Consider the following 21,196-nt stretch of genomic DNA (forward strand, 5'->3'; position numbering starts at 1 on the left):
ATTGACTTTAGAATACATGTATGCAATAATAAATAGATCAGTTATGTAATAAGGCAGTGTGTTGAACATGCATTCATCTTGTGGACTGGAACACCACAGAGAGAGATACATGATACCATACACATTCATTAAGACCAAATATTTTTGTTTGTTTTCATGTGTTTGTTTTTCAAGGCTATCCAGGCAAACTCTTTCAGAGCATTTTCTTCTTGAGAAGAGCGGTCCTCTGAGTCTTGTCGCTTTTCCTCTCCCTTATTAAGAGATGATGACTGGCTTTAAGGAAAAATAAAGCTGAAGAGGGTTGTTTTGTTTTTTCCCCCCATTTTGGTTGCATCATTCTGAATGTTTCATTTAAAGAACAGTTTTTGATGCAGCCAGATGCTGAATCCTCAGGAGGTTCCAGATGTTTCCAGGTAACTCTGCAGTTTACGGACTGTGGTTTTGTCCAGTGAGCAAAGATCAAAGTCAAAGGTTGTATTTGTGATATGAAAGTGTCCAGTTTCTTCTATAAGATTTACTATCTGAAAGGAAAAAAAAGATGCATTTGAAAATTTCAGCAGTTTTACATGCCCACTGAATGTATCAACATGCCAATAAGTATCATATGAAAGGCATAAAACAAGCCAAATTGCCCCAATACTTGCAAGTTCAACCACTATCCTTATCAATCACTTCCTTTCTGAGATGAACTGTGGTTCAGACTACAGTACCTCGGTCTTCTTTTTAGATCATCATCAACCATAATGCTAGCCTACCCATCTGCTGTTCCAGCAAATATTACCAGTGAGAATATATTTTTCAAATGTTAAAAGAAAATTTGCATATTTTCTAAGTCAGTCTTTTAAAAAAAAAAAAAAAGAAAAAAGAGTGCAACACCCCACCCCACTCCCAAGCCCAAACAAATTAAAAAAAAAAAACAGGTATATCTCTGTCTGGAATATCTACTGTGTGCATAGCTGCTAAGCAGATTTAGAAATTATTTAGAAAATAATTGGCATAAGCCTTTCTTCAGGCAAGGGAAAGAAATAAATCCTTATAGAATCTAGTCCACATCAAACAAAAATGTATTCAAGAGCTCTCACATCAACTGTTAGTTCACATACTAGCAGTTATTTCTTGAGTAACAAATCAATTTCTTAAACCAAATCAACCATGAAAGAATCCTACCAATGGCATAAGACCAATTCTTCCGGTGACTATTTAATCTATAATCAATGCTTTCATTCAAACAGGAAACAGAAGAGCTGTTAGGACTTCCTGAGAAAAACGGGGACTAAAACATCTCTCCTTTAAGGAAAGGCTCAAAGAACTGGGACTCTTCATCCTGGAGGAGAGAAGGCTCAGGGTGGATAGTATCAATGTGTACAAATACCTGAAAGGAGGGTGTAAAGAAGACAGAGACAGGCTGTTTTCAGTGGTGCCCAGTGACAGGACCAGAGGCAATGGGCATGAACTGAAACACAGGAGGTTCCCTCTGAATATCAGGAAACACTTTTTTTCTGTGAGGGTGACCAAACTGTGGCTTGGGTTCCCAGGGAGATTGTGGGTTCTCCATTCCTGGAGATATTCAAAAGCCATCTGACATGGTCCTGGGCAATTGGCTCTGCATGCCCCTGCCTGAGCATGGGGGTTGGACCAGATGACCTCCAGGGGTCCCTTTCAACCTTAACCATTTTATGATTCTGTGAAATCAACAGTACATATCTAACTTGTGCCTTTCCACAGTTTTGACATTTTTAGTCTCTGAATTGTAGTCTACATTTCTAAAAAGTGGTCATACTCAACAATGAATTGCTGTAACAAGTAATTCCACATATGTTAAGTTCTAGGATGTGCACCTACCTAAAAAACCCATTCAGCATCTTGGAAAGCCAAAGCATTATTTGTCAGATAGGGCTAACACAGTGCCAACACACTATGGCTAGCATCTCTCATGTGCCATTTCATTCCAAGAGACAGACATCCCAAGTGAGCACACAGAAAGGTACCATATCCTGAAGTGGGCCTCTGGGTAGTGGCATGGACTGACAGAACATTGCTCTTCTGCTCAGTCCTTCCAACCATCCCTTCTGAGGCACTCAGGCTAGGCTCAATGTCCTGTTTGCATCCTTCAGTTTGAAACCCATTTAGTTCTAAGGCTTTCACATATACCTCCACTGAAACACTGCTGCTAGATATTCCTTACTTGCTTGAGCTTTATTACTCTAACTATAATTCCTTTTTCACAGCTGGAGGAAACACAGATGTATGCACACATGGCTTACACAGCATACCTTAAAATGGCAAATCTGGTAGGAATACACCACCTTGAAAAAGAACGATGAATTTAAACTAAATCTTTTGTTATTTTTTGCTCTCCATTTCATTATATAAACAGATGGTTTTTATCCTCAGACCACAGAATAAAAGACTACATTGATGATAAATGAAATAACTCCATGTGTATTGTCAGGCACAGAATGACACAGCTGAGGGTGGATTAAACAGAATGGAAACAAAATAATAAGATGGAAATGCCTGTTACAGTAAAAATCTCCCTTTCCAATCACCTCCCATTTTCCAGGTTGGAAAAAAATAAAAGTAAAATCTGTTTAATTTGTTTTGCAGCTGTCCAAAATTCTGACAGTACTTAGGAACAATCCTGCTCTTATTGACACTTCATTTAAATCTGTGCCTCTGGGTTTTGATTTTTCTTTCCATATCGGAATTTTTAATCTAAAACTGCCAACTTAATTTGTCCACTTGTTGATTCACAGATTCTTGTAACACTTTTCCATCTCCTGCTGTTCTGCAATTAACATCAGAGAGAAAAATCAAATGGGACAAAACTGATTGTTACCAGAAAAAAAACCCTTTGATATGTGTTATTTGTCATTCTCATTTTTGGCACTCTCTTGAGACTCATCTAAAACAGAAGCTAAAGAGTCAATCCAGCCTCCTTTTGGAAAGTTAGAAATCTAATCTCCGGCTCGGTCTCTGAATAACCACTGTGTGATAAATAAATAGCTTCACAAGAAGTTTACAGAAGCCAATGAAGATGCAACTATGCTGAACAATTCTGTCTAATGCTTCCTTGTATTATGGTGGAAGAATACCACCCCTCATAACCCCCACAGCAATATATGTGATTTTAGAAACAGAGATTACATGAAAGTGCTAACACATGTATTTTTAAACAGAACTGTGTATTTTAAAAAACTGATAAGCACTTTTATTGATCAGGTTCTGCTTTGGGCTTTCAAGCTCTAGGCCAAGGGAAATATAAACATTTTAAATACATCCATCATCCACCCCTCAAGAAATATAGCCACTATGTCAGGGTACCTGGTAAATCAAGACTGCAATGAACCTTGAAAGTTTTAATGGATGTACAAAAATGTATCAAGATAAACCCAGACAACTCAATGAAAAACACCTGCCTGTATGCCAGTCAATGAGGAATTCATGACTTACAGCATTAGCATACGCATCCTTATGCTATTCAGAAATACTTGAAAAAGAATAAAAGGTTGAGATTAGTTGCCAGGAAGTCTGACAGTTATAATATTAAAAACACAGCATTAAAATGTTTTATTCCAAGAGCTCTGGCTGCAAAGAACAAAAATATCCCATTTCTTCCTGCTATAGTAAGCTTTACCTTTCTGCTGTAATGTACATCTCTGTTTACACAATGTCCCTCCAGCTCAGTTTCATCATTATCCATCATAGTACAACTATTTATCTGCCCTTAAACAAGCAAATGAGTGTGTGTGTGTTTAAGGAAGCCAAAGTGCAACTAATGACATGTCATTTTTCAGTTTATGGGGGGTTTAAAGCCTTTTGATAGTTTCCAGACTTGCAAGCTGTCCCTTACAGAAAACTCTCAAAACATAGTTGTCATCTGAAGTTAAGCACCTTGTGGGCATGAGCAGTGTAATTTTCAGCAGTGCTGCACACTCTTAATTTCTTCCTTATGCCTGTGCTGTCTAGTGCACTGGCCTTAAGGAGATTTTTCACCAGCTGAAGATGCGACTTCTGATGCCTCAAAGTAAGAGGCAAAATCTTACCAGAAATGTTGTTGCCTTTCATGGGGTCATGCTAACATCATCTGCACTGAAAATGCAGAGTTAGGAACCCAGCTCTAGCCAGCCAAATTTGAATATATGGGATATGGAGCATTAACATCTCATTGCAGACTCAGTTATCCCTACTATATCACTAGAAATCACAGAGTTTAAAAAAAAAAAAAAAGCCTCATCACTGTAAATCCCAAACCCTTTCTTTACAGTGAAAGAGATGGGAGAGAGATTTCTTTTTAAAATGTAATTTCAGACCAATTTCTGTCTAGCCATGGTCCAATATTCACATAAAAATTGCTCAGGTGATTCTCACAGGACTAATTTCTTAGTCAAATGTTCTTTTTCACCTGCCTTCTCCTTCTTGGGCAATTCTTACATAACTTTATATATGGAATTATCACTTTATGTCAGGATTACTTAGCTACATATCCAGGCATTTGCAGTTCAGTATCACATCTCTCCTGCCTCCTCCCTCTTCTTTGTGGATTTATTTCAGCTTCCTTTAACAAAGCATCTCAAAGAGAAATGCCTCTCTTGGGAAAGAGCCACATTCTCAAACAGATAAATTTTTCTCATTTGCAACTCGGCTGCATTCCTGTTTGCTGTCATGCCTATGGACTTGGTAACAACTGAGATTGCAAAAACCCATCCTCTCCTTTTGACATCCCTCAGCATAAGTTTTGAAAGCCAGTGCGTTTGAATGATCAATGCCTTAATTCCTTCTTGGAAGTCCCTTCTCTAGAAACTCCCTAAAAGTCTGTGGGTAGCAGACTTTGACATGTGCACGAGATTATTACCTGCCCTGACATAAAGTAAAGAGATAACACTCACCACTCAGGAATACAGAACACCACCGTTCCACTTCAACACCAGCATTGCCTTTAAAACTCTTACACCTATTTACAGTTTTCTGTTGCATATTTTTGCACTCAATCCCTCTTCTCATGCAGTAACCACCATCCCTTACATCAGTTTTATCCGTTGCTCTCCTGACCTTTGTACTTCCTATAGTCTCTATATTCTTGTATTTCTTGGTCAAGAAATTTCACATTCATTCCTAAAAACTTTCTCAGCCCTGTACTCTATTTCTGTGCTCACTGGAAGTATTTTACATTCATTACCTAGTTCCAAAGCAGTAAGGACATTTAAGATGGGATGACAGTTTATTTGTGATGTAGAGAAGCACTGATTCTCTGCAAGTTATCCATTCAATATTGTGAACATATTTCTGTAAACTGATAACATCACATGCAGTAATGAATTGCAGAAAATTAAGGGATTAAAGGCTTTAAAACTAAACTGCATTATTTGTTGTATAACGGCATAGACCATTTGCTAGTGCAGACTGGCTAACAGACAACTGGTAAGTAACTTGGCTCTTCCATTGAATTCTGGTAGACTTCTGTAGCCAGTATTATGAAGTTACAAGCTATCAGTACAGAACTGCACCACTGTCCTAGCCTGCATAGTCCGGCATAAATCCAGCCCTCACTGGGGCTATATTGACTGCCTGCACGCACTCCAAACAAAGGGAAAACAATCTGCAAGAACAGTCCCCCAGGAAACAAGGCAACACCGACTGTAAATCAACCTAACTTTTAGAATATAAATAATTAAACACTGTGCTATAAGAAGTTATGGACTACAGTATTATAAACTGTACTCTTCACGTCAGTTGTGAGGAAAAGGTCAGTGAACGAATGCTTTCTTTTGTCTGATAAATACAGTCAGGAGAAAAGAAAAAGTCTACCTTTAGTTTAAGATGCACAAGAATATCCTGTTCTTCTTTCATTTACACAGAATAGGATACTCTAAATTTCCAGCTCAGTTATGTCTCTTTTCATACAGTTTTTCCTTATTTTAGTAACTTCCCATGAAGCAGATTATAACAGCACTCTAACATCAGACTGAAGAAGCTTTAGTGGATGAACCCATCATTTTTCTAACAAAGGTAAATATTTCCTCCCCACCAAATACACTTAAATGCTACGATGAGGAAGAGGATTATGGATTCAACTTGAACCATCTTATTTGCTTGGAAAATATTTCTTAGGATGACAGGCGAATTCTGACTGGAAGGGATTTTGCTAGTCCCAGCCCCTGCCCAGAGCAGGCTCAGCCGTGGGGTCAGATGAGGCTGCTCCAGGCTTATTCAGTCAGAATTTTAAAAGCTCCAAGGATGGAGACAGCATAGTCTCTCCAGGACTCTGTTCCACTGCTAGACCACTCTCATGGGGAAGAAACATTTCTTGCTTGTTTTTATTTTTGCTTTGCAGAAAAGGTTTTGAAGATGTTTTTCCTTTTCAAAATTTCTCATGAAGCCACCCAAGCCCTATGCTCTGCAGGCTGTCAATACAGCCCCAGTAAAAGCTGGATTTATGGCCAGAGTATGCAGACTAGGACAGTGGTGCAGTTCCGTACTGATAGCTGGTAACTGCATAATACTGGCTACCGAGGTCTACCAGAAGTGAAACTTTTCAAAAGCTATGCCTTGGATAACTGGGGAAGTAAGTGCTCAGGAAGAAAAGCTAGAGCATGAATTTACAACACAGTGGCTTTTTTGGATTCACTTCTTATGTGAACTCTCTAAGAATTAACAAACGATGTAAAGTGAAGACAGTATTGCAATTCCTACCTTTTAGCCTCCTGCAGAGCAATTTCCCAATATAGACAAAAATTTGCCTCTGCCACCATTCTGAAAGTGTGCTTTGGTTCCCTTTGCAGACAAAGGGAACTTGGGGACCAACAGTACATTAAATATGAAGGATAACCACTATGCATCATTGGGTATCGTAACTTATGAAATCTGACAAAGCTATCAGAATTCCTCTTTAACTAAGAATATCCTTAACCAAGGTCTTCCTTTTCACTGACCTCTCAATTGTTTTCTCATCTTTATGCACAATATTGAGCCTGAACTAATAAACAGACTAATGCTGGGGCTTACAAAATATTTTTAACACGCTTATCCAAGTGTTGGGAAATTTGATGAGTGATTGCAATCATTTAGAAGTAGTAAAATTTTCCCTCTTTACAACATGTCTATAGCTGGCGCATAACTGTGCTAAACAGTAGAACTACCTGTGCTACAATTACATCTGCTTTGTTAACAGTACTTATTGTTTAATCTTCATAATTTGTAATCCAGTAGTACCTGACAATGCCGCCCAAAACAAAGAATATTATTCTTTGTTCTTACCCTTGCATAACCTTTCAACAAATTTGGAGCCTTCTTGGTTTCCTCATTTTCATATTTTACTCCTTCCATGACTTCAGAAGACTAAATTAATATATTGTGGTTTTGCCCAAAGTGAGTTTTGCTTTGAATTCTGTGTTTTCTGTTTGCCATAGAAAACATCTTTAATTGTTTCTGAGAAAACACCTGTCATTTTCAGGAAAAGCAACAAGATTTTTATCAAGTCATGGTGCACAGCTGTATCCATTCTCCCACCCTGTTTCATAACTATTGATACAGTATGTTGAGAAACATAACAATGAATTGGTGAAAAATTTAGCTCAGGTAAGCCTTTTTTTTTGTTTGTTATTTAGTGTGACAACACAATTTAAAGTATGTGTGAAAATTCCCTAAGCTGCACTGAAAGTGGTAATGGGCTGTATATGGATTACACAGGCTTGAAGGCTATTAAACCTGTTTATAGAGTTTTAGACGAAGGGAAAAAAATAGATGTGACTTTACAATTTCAGTGAGCACACTGTGACATTGCATGAGAGTGCTCCTCACCTGCTGCAGTACATGTCTCTCTCTCAATGTCATTAATCTTCTGTGGAGCTCTACTAGTTCATCGAGATATGCCTAGAAACAAATTCCCCCCCCCATAAACAACTTGTTAATTAAATCATAGCTATTTATTTAAAAAACTTCAGATGTTTTCAAAAACAATACAAATTGACATTTTATTTAAATCATCTTTGAGCTAAATTTTCTTATTTAGTAGTCTGGCTTTCTCTGGCTCAATACAACCCAGTCATAAGTTTTTGTGGGTTTTCTTAGATACTTCATGCTGATGAAAACCTTATCAGGCGGTCCTTTGCTGTAGAAGATAATCTCTATATCTCAGTAGTGGCAAAAAGTGTTGAACAGACTGGGGGTGCCAAAACAGCATCTTTAAAAACATCTCCCACCTTTCCACATAAGACCCACACCCAATGCTCATAATCAAATCCCTCTTTTTCTGTAAAGTTACATAATTTTCTGTGTCAACAAGGAGATATAAGGGCAGAAAGATCAAGCAAGATTAATCCAATGGTAAATTCCACTGTCCTCCTTCCTGGGATGCCAAATATGTCCCACCTCTCCACCCAATTACCAACTTTCTCCTTCAGCCTGAGCCATCAGTAACCTTTTTTTCTTTTAAGCAGAGAGAGATACGGCACTGAGCTTAAGAAAGCAAAAAGCATATGGATCAGGTCACTGAAAATCTACCAACATATACTGAAACTTTGGTCTCCTCCTCACATTATCACAAAGTTGACACTAATGCCTTTAAAACATGAACTTTCAGAGGACCTTGTCCACACTGGGAAATTGTGCTAAGTTCACTCACACAAGGACTTAGAGCTCTTACCCATGGCCAGCTGACATGATTTTGAACAAAACTGTCTTTCTCAGCATTAAATGGTAACTGTTGCTTCATATCTTTCTAGTTAACATGCTAAATCACACTGCCACTTCCTAATGAACAGCCCTCAGAAAGGGTTCTGCAAAATATATATATATTTTTTGAATGATTTATTGGCTAGGAATACAGCTGTGAATTCTCGTCTTAGGAAGTTATCACTTTATCTGTGAAGCACAATGCAAACTCATGGTGGAGGGTAGACAAAATAAATAATAGATGGCAGATTCCCAACTGGTGACATTTGCCAAATCACCACACAGATTGAAGAGAAGGAAAACACTTTCAAAACAGGACAGAAGAAGAAAGAATTACAGAAAAAAAAGAGAAAGATCTGCACCTAAAGGAACCCAAAGCAAAGATGTACTAAATACTAAGATTCTCATTCTGTAACAAAGGTTGGTGTTTTGTAAATACTTTAATATCACATTATGGACTAGTTTACTGTTACCTCATTCTCTTTTACCTTATCACAATCCCCATTCTTTATTTGCTTATCAGATTTGTTTTGCTTTATTGGGCTTTTCACTTCTAAAACCTGGAAAAGAAAGAAAATCCTGTAAAAATTAAATGCATCACTGGCTACAATTACATATGAAATTCTGCTATCAGTTAATAACACAAAGAATTTAACATCTGGAGAAAATGTAATCAGAACTCAAAACCAAGCTTTTCATTCTTTAATCCATACAACCTACTCATATTTTTCAGAAAAAAAAGCAGCTAAGAGCAGAAAATGCTGAGTTGCTGGAATGAGGTGATACTGATATTATTAATCCTTAAAAGAATTAATTTCATGTCATTTAAAGCCTCCTCAACACTTTTTTGTATCTTTTGCACACTGGTAGGATAAGAGACATTATTTTGCAGATACAAAATGATGCTGAGATACTCTCCAGTGCCTTTGAAATGTCACATGATCAGTGTATTTTTCCTGCTCTTTTTTTCCCCAATGCTGTCTCTTTTCTTCTACAACAGAGATTTTGAAACATAGTCTTTGAAATGACCACATGAGTTGTGACTAGAAAAAAAAGAAGTGTTTGAAGGTAATTTCTCTTGCACTTATATGGCACCCTTCCTTCAATGCCATACAAAGCCATTTACTACTGTGTATACAAACCAAGAATGCTTCATCTGGTACCGAACCATAGCCAAGAAGAGCATGTCAACAAGCAGAATACTGTGAATGGTGTTCATATGGCTTAATATCAAAACTTTATGACTAAAATGAGGAATATTTTGGGGAAACAGAACTGTTGCTTGTTCTTCCAATTTTTTCCACACACAACACTCATTTCCTGAAGCTAAAAGTAGAGTTAAAAAAAAAAAATCGCCATCATTCCTAACCTGGAATATGATTAGTTCTTCTGAAAAACATCAAAGGAAAATAAATGATCATAGATGATGGAAGATTTTGTTTCACATTTCACTGTAAGAAAGACTAACATCACCAGCATGATTATCTCCAAAACCACAATGGACAGTCACAACACAGGACAAAACTCAGCAAATAGAACAAAGAAATAAGGTCTGTAAAAGCAAGTCTTCTAGACTAGCAAGAAGCCTCACTGACAGCTTTCTGTAAGCTCCCTCTCACTTCTACTTCCCTTGGTATAAATGACTAAATTTGCATACATGCTCCCCAGGGTGACCAGCACCGTAACAATGCAGCAGGCAGGCAGCTTTTTCCCTATATACAGAAAGTGACTGCAGACCTGCGTTAACCTTACCTAAGAATTTACTTAGCTAGGAATGACGCATGGCCAGAAAGCAAAACATACTTTCCTCAAGAAAAATCCCAGTTCTTCAATTCAACACCCCCTGAGTTACTGCTGTGTAAGGCCAGTGGAAGAACAAGTCTCGTTTTGAAAAAAAAACAGACCTCTAGGCATGGATCTAGTACCTTTTAGATGCTTTTCTTGTTTCTAAAGGAAGAAAACTCTTGGTTTCAAATAGAACCTTAGCAATGACACAGTATATTTGAAAAAGGGCTACCTTACAGTGCTCTGATGTGTAGTTGAAATCCAAAACCTTAAGCACCCTAGTTTAGATGAGACACAGCACTAATCACATCTGAGGAAGCTTACAGAAATATTAACTCTGCCTTAGCTCTTTAGTTCCATGAATGGACTTGTCAACACAAGCCTGATTTCATCAGTTGAAAGCATCATCTTGGCAAGCAGCACTATGCTACCAAGCAGAGATTTCAAATGTAGCTGTGGTCCATACAATTTGAATTCTCATAATGCTTCCCTAAATTTCTGATTTTCAGCTCGATTATAAAATTCAGCTCAATTATAAAAGTGGAAGAAGGTATGTGACATTCAATTTTAGATGGCACACTGCTGTTGTTTGGAGTGTCTAAATGTGCAGGTAGACCTGTTAGATCACTGAAGAGGAAAGGAACATGAAAGATGTGACTGATTGGGCTGCTGGTAGACTTACAATTACATTGCCTCTGTAGAAGTTAATCTTGATTAAACAACAAACCATAGATAGGTGTTTTATTTTTCTTGTGCTTATGTGTCCAGTAAATGCAATATTCTTCATCTTTATACTTTGTTTTTTTCCCAAAAGACTCTCTCTTAAAACTTGTAACTTTTGTGCAGATCAACTTAGAAAAGCCTACAGAGTTTATGGTGCGTAGTAAGAATGCTTTCTGGACATGGAATGTCCTTCCTCTTTCTGTGCACAAACTACTCCCTAGGTTTTTTTCCCCCCACAGTGTATTTGAACTTAACTGATATGAATAATAATGTTTTGGTTTTGCACTATCAGTAAACTTGTATTGGAAACTTTATTAAAAAACAATGACAAATAACTAATTTCTGCCAGATAACTGAAGCAGTTAACCTAAGAGAAAGAGCAAAGACTCCTCCATAAAACTCACCTTCTAAACCACAAACTTTTGATAATACATGTAGACTCTATTTTAACTATATCAACACTGTAAGCAGCCATTTATTGCCAGTCAGTAAATTTCAGGACTGTTTTGTGTATGATCCAACTGACACTAGGAGTGAATTACGGCTCCCTAACATAAGTGACAAATGATGTATTTTATAAATGACGATTTTTTAAAAAAAGAGTTTCAGCTTTTATGTTTTATTTTCATATTTAGAGAGCCTTACTTTATTGGTAACTGGGGATGAGGTAACTCCCAAACTCTAATTCGCATTTGTCCCTGATGTATTTTGTACCTCTAGGTTATTTAATTTCTCTTCTCTGAAAAACAGAACTACCCTACTGTCGTGGTTTAGCCCCAGCCAGCAACTAAGCACCACGCAGCCGCTCGCTCACTCCCCCTACCCCGATGGGATGGGGGAGAGAATTGGAGGAGTAAGAGTGAGAAACACTCCTGGGCTGAGATAAGAACAGTTTAATAATTGAAATAAAGTAAAATAGTAATGTTAATAGTAACAGTATAATAATGATAATAATAATAATGATACACGAAGCAAGTGATGCACAATGCAATTGCTCACCACCCGCCGACCGATACCCAGACAGTTCCCGAGCAGCGATCGCTGCTCCCCGGCCAACCCCCCCCAGTTTATATACTGAGCATGACGTCATATGGTATGGAATAGCCCTTTGGTCAGTTTGGATCAACTATTCTGGCTGTGCCCCCTCCCAGTTTCTTGTGCGCCTGGCAGAGCATGGGAAGCTGAAAAAGTCCTTGACTAGCATAAGCAGTACTCAGCAACAACTACAAACATCAGCCTGTTATCAACATTCTTCTCCTACTAAATCCAAAACACAGCACTATGCCTGCTGTTAGGAAGAAAATTAACTCTATCCCAGCCGAAACCAGGACAGTATCCACCCCTTATTCTATACCATCTACGTCATGCACAGGCCCTCCCCTTTCCAATGTGTTCCAATTAATCACCACCCCTTTCCCTATCTTGATATACACACAGATATCATTCCCTTCGTCTATGGCCCATCCCTCTAAAATGTCCATTGAGTTCATTTAGCCCATGACTTTGGGTTCCATCTGTCATCACAGTCTTTCAGAGCAGGACAGGTGGTGTGCAGTGTTGGACTGTTGCATGCTGAAGTCAGTTCTCATTCCAACATGGTTTCATCAAAGTTCATTTTCCTTAGGCTGGGCAATTCTTACTGCAATACCATTGATGCGGCATATAGCAATCATAATATATAGTATTATATACTTAATATTAACCTACTATATTATTATATTAACATGCAGTTAAGAGATAACATATAGTTAAGAGATAACATACAGTATTATAAAGCAATTAATATTATACAATTCAGTTCATTGGCTATTTTCACCCAAAATCAGATTCCCTTGAGGTACACATTGGGCTTCCCCATCCTTTCGCATCACCCACCAAGTGCACCCAGGTCCTTGAGCAAAAGCAATCCCACGAATGGGTTTGCCTTTGCCAGAGGGGGAAGTAACCCAGACTGTCTTCCCCAGCATATTTTTCATGTGCACTACAGGAACTTTATCTCCTTCTACAGTACGTAAAAGTTTTGATTGGGCAGGGCCAGCTCGATTGGCAGATCCCCTGGTGTTGACTAACCAGGTGGCTTTTGCTAAATGCGTATCCCAATGTTTAAACGTCCCACCACCCATTGCTCTCAGGGTAGTCTTTAACAATCCATTGTATCGCTCAATTTTCCCGGAGGCTGGTGCATGGTAAGGGATGTGATATACCCACTCAATGCCGTGCTCTTTGGCCCAGGTGTCTATGAGGTTGTTTCGGAAATGAGTCCCGTTGTCTGACTCAATTCTTTCTGGGGTGCCATGTCGCCACAGGACTTGCTTTTCAAGGCCCAGGATGGTGTTCCGGGCGGTGGCATGGGGCACGGGATATGTTTCCAGCCATCCAGTGGTTGCTTCCACCATGGTGAGCACATAGCGCTTGCCCTGGCGGGTCTGTGGGAGCGTGATGTAATCAATCTGCCAGGCCTCCCCATATTTATATTTTAGCCATCGTTCACTATACCCAAGGGGCTTGAACTGCTTGGCTTGCTTGATTGCAGCGCATGTTTCACACTCATGAATAACCTGTGCAATACTGTCCATAGTTAAGTCCACCCCTCGATCACGAGCCCATTTATACGTTGCATCCCTTCCTTGATGGCCTGAGGCATCATGGGCCCACCGAGCTATAAATAATTCACCCTTATGTTGCCAGTCCAAATCCACCTGAGCCACTTCAATCTTAGCAGCCTGATCTACTTGCTGGTTGTTTTGATGTTCTTCAGTGGCCCGACTCTTAGGTACATGAGCATCTACATGACGAACTTTTACAACCAGGTTCTCTACCCGGGCAGCAATATCTTGCCACAATGCGGCAGCCCAGATTGGTTTGCCTCTGCGCTGCCAGTTGCTCTGCTTCCATTGCTGCAGCCACCCCCACAGGGCATTTGCCACCATCCATGAGTCAGTATAGAGATAAAGGACTGGCCACTTTTCTCTTTCAGCAATATCTAAAGCCAGCTGGATGGCTTTCACCTCTGCAAACTGACTCGACTCCCCTTCTCCTTCAGCAGTTTCTGCGACTTGTCGTATAGGACTCCATACAGCAGCTTTCCACCTCCGATGCTTTCCCACGAGACGACAGGACCCATCAGTGAACAGGGCATATTGCTTTTCATTTTCTGGCAATTTATTATACAGTGGGGCCTCTTCAGCACGTGTCACCTCCTCCTCTGGTGATATTCTAATGTTTTTTCCTTCTGGCCAGTCCATGATCACTTCCAAGATTCCTGGGCGACTGGGGTTTCCTATTCGAGCCCGTTGTGTGATCAGTGAAACCCACTTACTCCATGTAGCATCAGTTGCATGATGTGTAGAGGGGACCCTCCCTTTGAACATCCAGCCCAACACCGGCAGTCGGGGTGCCAGCAGGAGCTGTGCTTCAGTACCAACCACTTCTGAAGCAGCTCGAACCCCTTCATATGCTGCCAGTATCTCCTTCTCAGTTGGAGTGTAGCGGGCTTCGGATCCTCTGTATCCCCGACTCCAAAACCCTAGGGGTCGACCTCGAGTCTCCCCTGGTGCTTTCTGCCAGAGGCTCCAGGTAGGGCCATTCTCCCCGGCTGCAGTGTAGAGCACATTTTTAATATCCTGCCCTGCCCGGACTGGCCCAAGGGCTACTGCATGAACTATCTCACGTTTAATTTGTTCAAAGGCTTGTTGTTGCTCAGGGCCCCATTTGAATTCGTTCTTCTTCCGGGTCACTTGATAGAGAGGGCTTACGATCTGGCTGTAATTTGGAATATGCATTCTCCAAAACCCCACAACGCCTAAGAAAGCTTGTGTTTCCTTTTTGCTAGTTGGTGGGGACATAGCTGTTATTTTGTTGATCACATCCATTGGGATCTGACGACGTCCATCTTGCCATTTTATTCCTAAAAACTGGATCTCCTGTGCAGGCCCCTTGACCTTACTCTGTTTTATGGCAAAACCAGCCTTCAGAAGGATTTGGACTATTTTCTTTCCCTTCTCAAAAACTTCTTCTGCTGTATTGCCCCACACAATGATGTCATCAATGTACTGCAGATGTTCTGGAGCTTCACCCTGTTCCAGTGCTGTCTGGATCAGTCCATGGCAAATGGTGGGGCTGTGCTTCCACCCCTGGGGCAGTCGGTTCCAGGTGTACTGAACACCCCTCCAGGTAAAAGCAAACTGGGGTCTGCACTCTGCTGCCAAAGGGATGGAGAAAAATGCATTAGCAATATCAATTGTGGCATACCACTTAGCTGCCTTTGACTCCAGTTCATATTGAAGTTCTAGCATGTCTGGCACGGCAGCACTCAGCGGCGGTGTAACTTCGTTCAGGCCACGATAGTCCACTGTTAGTCTCCACTCCCCATTAGACTTTCGCACTGGCCATATGGGACTGTTAAAGGGTGAGCGAGTCTTGCTGATCACTCCCTGGCTCTCCAGTCGACGAATCAGGTTATGGATGGGAATCAGGGAGTCTCGGTTGGTGCGATATTGCCGCCTGTGCACAGTTGTGGTAGCAATCGGCACCTGTTGTTCCTCAACCTTCAGCAACCCTACAATTGAAGGGTCCTCTGAGAGACCGGGCAAGGTGGACAACTGTTTAATTTCCTCTGCCTCCAAAGCAGCTATACCAAAAGCCCACCGGTACCCTTTTGGGTCCTTGAAATACCCTCTCCTGAGGTAGTCTATGCCAAGGATGCACGGAGCATCTGGGCCAGTCACAATGGGGTGCTTTTGCCACTCATTCCCAGTTAGGCTCACTTCAGCTTCCAGTACAGTGAGCTGTTGGGATCCCCCTGTCACTCCAGAAATACAAATGGGTTCTGCCCCTCTATAGTTTGATGGCATTAGCGTGCACTGTGCACCAGTGTCCACTAGAGCCTTATACTCCTGTGGGTCTGACGTTCCAGGCCATCGAATCCACACAGTCCAGTAAACCCGGTTGTCCCTTTCCTCCACCTGGCTGGAGGCAGGGCCCCTCTAACACTGGTCACAGTATTCGCTGTTCACTTCCTGTAAATGTGAATCAAAAGTTCCCTGATCAAGGTCGGAAGTAAAATTAGCCCTCTTACTCTGTCTCGGGAACTGCTCACTGGAAACTGGAGCTGCAATTTTCCTGGGAGAACCGCCTTTTCTAATAGTTTTTCCTTGCAATTCACGCACCCGTGCCTCTAAGGTTGAGGTGGGTTTTCCATCCCACTTTCTCATGTCCTCTCCATAATCACGCAGGTAAAACCACAGGGTGCCCCGTGGTGTGTATCCTCTATATCCTCTCTCTTGAGCATAGGGACGTTGACTCCTAATGGCTGAGACACTGGTCCGTGCAGGTGGGGAGTAGGACAGATCCTCTCTGAGTTGTTGGAACTCTTGGCATATTTTTTCAGACAGTTTTTCCACAGCCGAGACACAGGCCCGTAGGGAGGAAGAGAGCTTTTCTTCGTAGTCCCGGAGTTGTCTAGCCACTTCATCCACCGTTGGTGCCTCGTCGTCTTTCCAGGCTAGTATTGCCAACGAGTTGGAATACGATGCTGGTGCGCTCCGTACCACCTTCTGCCACATGGATTGTGTGCACCTGACTTCATCTGGGTCTTTGGTTAACCGCTCATCATTCAGGTCACTGTAAATCACCTCCAGCACGCCTAATTCCCTCAGGTACTGGATACCTTTCTCTACGGTGGTCCATTTGCTTGGGCGGTATAAAACATCCTCCTTGAAGGGATACCTTTCCTTCACGCTTGACAGAAGTCGCCTCCAGAGGCTGAGCGGTTTTGCCCCTTTTCCAATTGCTTTGTCAATGCCCCCTTCCCTGGAAAGGGATCCCAGCTGCTTGGCTTCCCTACCCTCTAAATCCAGGCTACTGGCCCCGTTATCCCAGCATCGGAGCAGCCAGGTGATGATGTGCTCGCCTGGATGACGACCAAAATCTTTTCGCATATCTCGCAGCTCACTCAGGGATAGGGATCGGGTGGTCACCATCTCATTTATGGGTTCTTCCTCCTCTGGTTCTCGTGATGGCCCTGGTTCATCTTCATCCCTTACTAAACGAACTGATTTCCTCGTGTATTTTTTCTTCTGTATAGGGGCAACTGATACCGGCGCAGGTTGGTTCTCTGGTTTAGCCACAGTGTCTGTCACTGGGGTTTGAGTAGCCGCAGTGCTCATGGCTGTGGCTGGAGTAGCCACAGTGCCTGGGGCAGGGGTTTGAGTAGCTGCAAGGCCTGTAGTGGGGGTTGGAGTAGCCGCAGGGCCTGTAGTGGGGGTTTGAGTAGCCACAGTGCTTGTTGTTTTGTTATCAGGTCCAGAGACCTTCTCTTTCTTTTGAGGGTACTGATTAGCGTTGACCACGGCTCGATAGGCATGGGCCAGTCCCCAGCATGTTGCAATGATTTGTGTCTCTCTGGAGCTACCAGGGTGACAACATACTTCTTCCAAATACTTTACTAATTCTTCAGGATTCTGCACTTGTTCAGGGGTGAAGTTCCAAAACACTGGAGGTCCCCACTGCCCTAGGTACTTGCGCATACGATCCCACACACCCTGCCACTCATAACTATCCAGCCTTGGGGTAGATCTCTGGATGGTATTTTTAAACTGCTTACTGACCTTTATCAAAATGGAAACAACATTCCCAAGAATTATCAATAGAAGTATCTTAACTGCCCAGGGGTGTTCAAGATACAGGAAAGTTGTTGTAATGAAGGAGGAAACATCATAGAAGAAAGCAGCAAAGGTGCCATTCTGTATTTCCTCCACAACAAGCCTCTCAGAGTAAGAAGTATAATTGCTAACTCTCTCTATGAGGTAGTACCCGAAGTACAGTAGTGACTTCTGTATGAAACCCAAATACCAAAGAATGCTCAAGGTCAGGGTTTTGATAAGGAGCCTCCCAAGCAAAAGATCATGAATCACTGCAGAGCATAGCACACTACACAAACTGACAGCAAGCTTTAACGCGTGCTGCAAAAAAAAGAACATGGTGCAGATCAGAAGAACTAATATCGTGATCGGCAACTGTTAACAGACTCCTTAATACACTCTGATTAATCTGTTGTTATCTCAAGCCCCACGTTGGGCGCCAAAAAGGACTGTCGTGGTTTAGCCCCAGCCAGCAACTAAGCACCACGCAGCCGCTCGCTCACTCCCCCTACCCCGATGGGATGGGGGAGAGAATTGGAGGAGTAAGAGTGAGAAACACTCCTGGGCTGAGATAAGAACAGTTTAATAATTGAAATAAAGTAAAATAGTAATGTTAATAGTAACAGTATAATAATGATAATAATAATAATGATACACGAAGCAAGTGATGCACAATGCAATTGCTCACCACCCGCCGACCGATACCCAGACAGTTCCCGAGCAGCGATCGCTGCTCCCCGGCCAACCCCCCCCAGTTTATATACTGAGCATGACGTCATATGGTATGGAATAGCCCTTTGGTCAGTTTGGATCAACTATTCTGGCTGTGCCCCCTCCCAGTTTCTTGTGCGCCTGGCAGAGCATGGGAAGCTGAAAAAGTCCTTGACTAGCATAAGCAGTACTCAGCAACAACTACAAACATCAGCCTGTTATCAACATTCTTCTCCTACTAAATCCAAAACACAGCACTATGCCTGCTGTTAGGAAGAAAATTAACTCTATCCCAGCCGAAACCAGGACACCTACTTTCCTATTAGCTCTTATGCATATGGAACAAGTACTCTGATAGTGAAGTAAAAACTATTGTATCTTCTAGTGAAGTAAAAAATATTGAGTCTTCTAGATAAACACTGGTGGAGGGAGAGGGGAAAAGATGAATGAATAAACTCCTGACAATGAGCCTCTTCATGCAAACTGTGTCTACTGCTAATACAAACCCAAACACCTATCAATTGTACAATTGATGCTGTAAAGCCAGTTTGCATTGTTTACCTTACAAAGCTAATTCATAAAGAAAGGAAACATTTCTTAAAATACTGATGAAAACATTACTTTGGCCCATAGCATTTCCTAAACCAAATACCATAGCATTTCCTAAATCAAATACTTCTCCTCCTGAGAAAAAAAAGCTCTTATGTCAGTTTACAGATTAAGTAACTGCACTGAAGTAATCAGATGTCATATCACCTCCCCAGGGCTGCATTTATGAATCTTGACTTTACCTGGTTGTTGTTGGTTTTCAGTAAAGTTGGTGCTGGTTCATGATGTAGTGGTGAGGAAGCTGCACTGCTATCACTGTCACTGCCATCACTCAGACTAACCCTATAGAAAAACAGAGCCAAGAGATTACACCTACAGACAAAGGGCTGTTAACAGGGGTGAACCGAGCTTGCACTTTGAGGTAGGACACTAAGAATGACCCCTCGCTAAGCAAGCCATCATTAATCAAAGTCACACGGAAGAGAGGCATCCGAGCAGGGCCGCACGCTGGAGAAAGCACCGTGTAGCACAGAGAACGAGGCTGTCTGCCTGCACTTGGCTGAGGTGACATGTACGGTTCACAGCAGCTAACGTTACAGAAATGGTTAAACATTTAGAACGTTAAACTGCTGTTCCCAACATTCCTGGCGTGACTCTGCATCTCAGTTCATAGCCACGGGGAAGGAGGAAAATGTAGAGATATTTTTCTGCTCTTCTAAAAGCTTTCTAAGCAGCTGTACTTCCCACTTGGACAAGTGCTTCACTGAAAAAGTTCCTTGTTTCTCATCATAAATAACACTCTTTTTCCTGGATAAAATTTAAAAACTCAGTATCTCAGGAGAGGCATATGAAAAAACTCAGCTCCTAGTCTGTCTTACCCTTCACTTACTAGGACCAACAGGAAATACTTATTTGTTGAAAGAAAAAAAAAAGTTATTTGGGAGAGAAACATTAGCCTTAAGGTTTTGTTAGAAAACTGAAACAAAATCTCCACACTTAGAGACAAGTTGAGCTTGAGACAATCCTTTATACAGTCACTGACACTAGTAACTTCTCAAACTGCTAGTCATCTTGGTCTTTTTCCCCTTGATTCCAGCTGCTAAAGTGTTCCAGGGAAACAGCTGAACTTCATTAATGTTTTCCTATTACCTTCCCATTTAAGCAGTAGCTGACAGTGGCACTCAGGTGCTGCGCACTCACAGCAAAACCCTGTAGATCAGATAAAAAACCCACTATGAAAAGGTTTGAGAGAGACTATTTCAGGTTTTCCATAACCTTCAACAACATTCAGATGGAGCTTCAGGCTGCCCGGAGAATGGATGATTTTTGAAACCCCCTCTTAAGGTTGCAGCTAGGATGCAGAACCATTTTTTGAAAATTTCTGTGGCAGATGCTTGCTTTACCTTCTGTCTGCACTTTTACACGTTACCTACTGCATGCTGCACAGAAATTACTTGGAATTCAAATTTCATTGATTCTGATCCGATTTAACAACCTAATCTAAAACTGGTGAGCAGAGAGATCTTGAAAATGAGACACTATGTACAGAATAGCTCATCCGGCAATTGAAGGACTTTATTTATCTCATTTATGCCAGAGAGTAATTATGACTACTTCCCTGAAGTCACAATGGCATGAAATCAAGGAAAGTCAAATGAATGAGGATCATCATAATCATATGGATTAGTACCGAAATAGCTTGTATTGGGAATTGCTAATTCTGATAGTTTTTAGAAGAGGCACTTTTGCATGCATATGCTTTAAAAAGAGAGTCTGAATTCTCTGCCCATTTGCTACTCAGCACTCTGAGAACATTAGACCTCACCCCATTATTAGCAAGCACAACGTCTTGGCCAGCAGGCTTATTGCAATCACAAGACACTCACCTGCGACTCCTGCTTCCTCCTCGCATATTTACAGGTCGTTCCAACTCAGAATCATTGTCCTTCTCATCTGCTTCATCTGATTCATCTTCATTATCATCTGAACGCAGATCTTTCATTATAGACCTCAATGGACCTGAAATAACAGAGACAATAAAATACACAAATGAAGTTCACTTTGCAGTGTTCCAGGCAATGCACCCAGCTTTGTAAATGATAGAAAACTACCCT

General features: G+C 41.3%; 1 protein-coding gene across 1 annotated transcript in view; it reads right to left on the reverse strand.

Annotated features, from left to right (window-relative positions):
* Positions 1 to 389: 389 nt before the first annotated feature.
* MLLT3 (MLLT3 super elongation complex subunit) overlaps positions 390 to 21,196 on the reverse strand; it is a 155,131-nt gene continuing 134,324 nt past the window's right edge. The window contains exons 9-13 of the mRNA XM_075726610.1: positions 20,969 to 21,101; positions 19,325 to 19,424; positions 9,162 to 9,233; positions 7,801 to 7,872; positions 390 to 521 (exon numbers count right to left, since the gene is read on the reverse strand). Of these exons, the coding sequence (XP_075582725.1) occupies positions 390 to 521; positions 7,801 to 7,872; positions 9,162 to 9,233; positions 19,325 to 19,424; positions 20,969 to 21,101 (509 nt within the window). The remainder of the gene's footprint in view (positions 522 to 7,800; positions 7,873 to 9,161; positions 9,234 to 19,324; positions 19,425 to 20,968; positions 21,102 to 21,196) is intronic.

The sequence above is a fragment of the Pelecanus crispus genome, chromosome Z, assembly GCF_030463565.1.
Source record: "Pelecanus crispus isolate bPelCri1 chromosome Z, bPelCri1.pri, whole genome shotgun sequence".
Classification (NCBI taxonomy): Eukaryota; Metazoa; Chordata; class Aves; order Pelecaniformes; family Pelecanidae; genus Pelecanus; species Pelecanus crispus.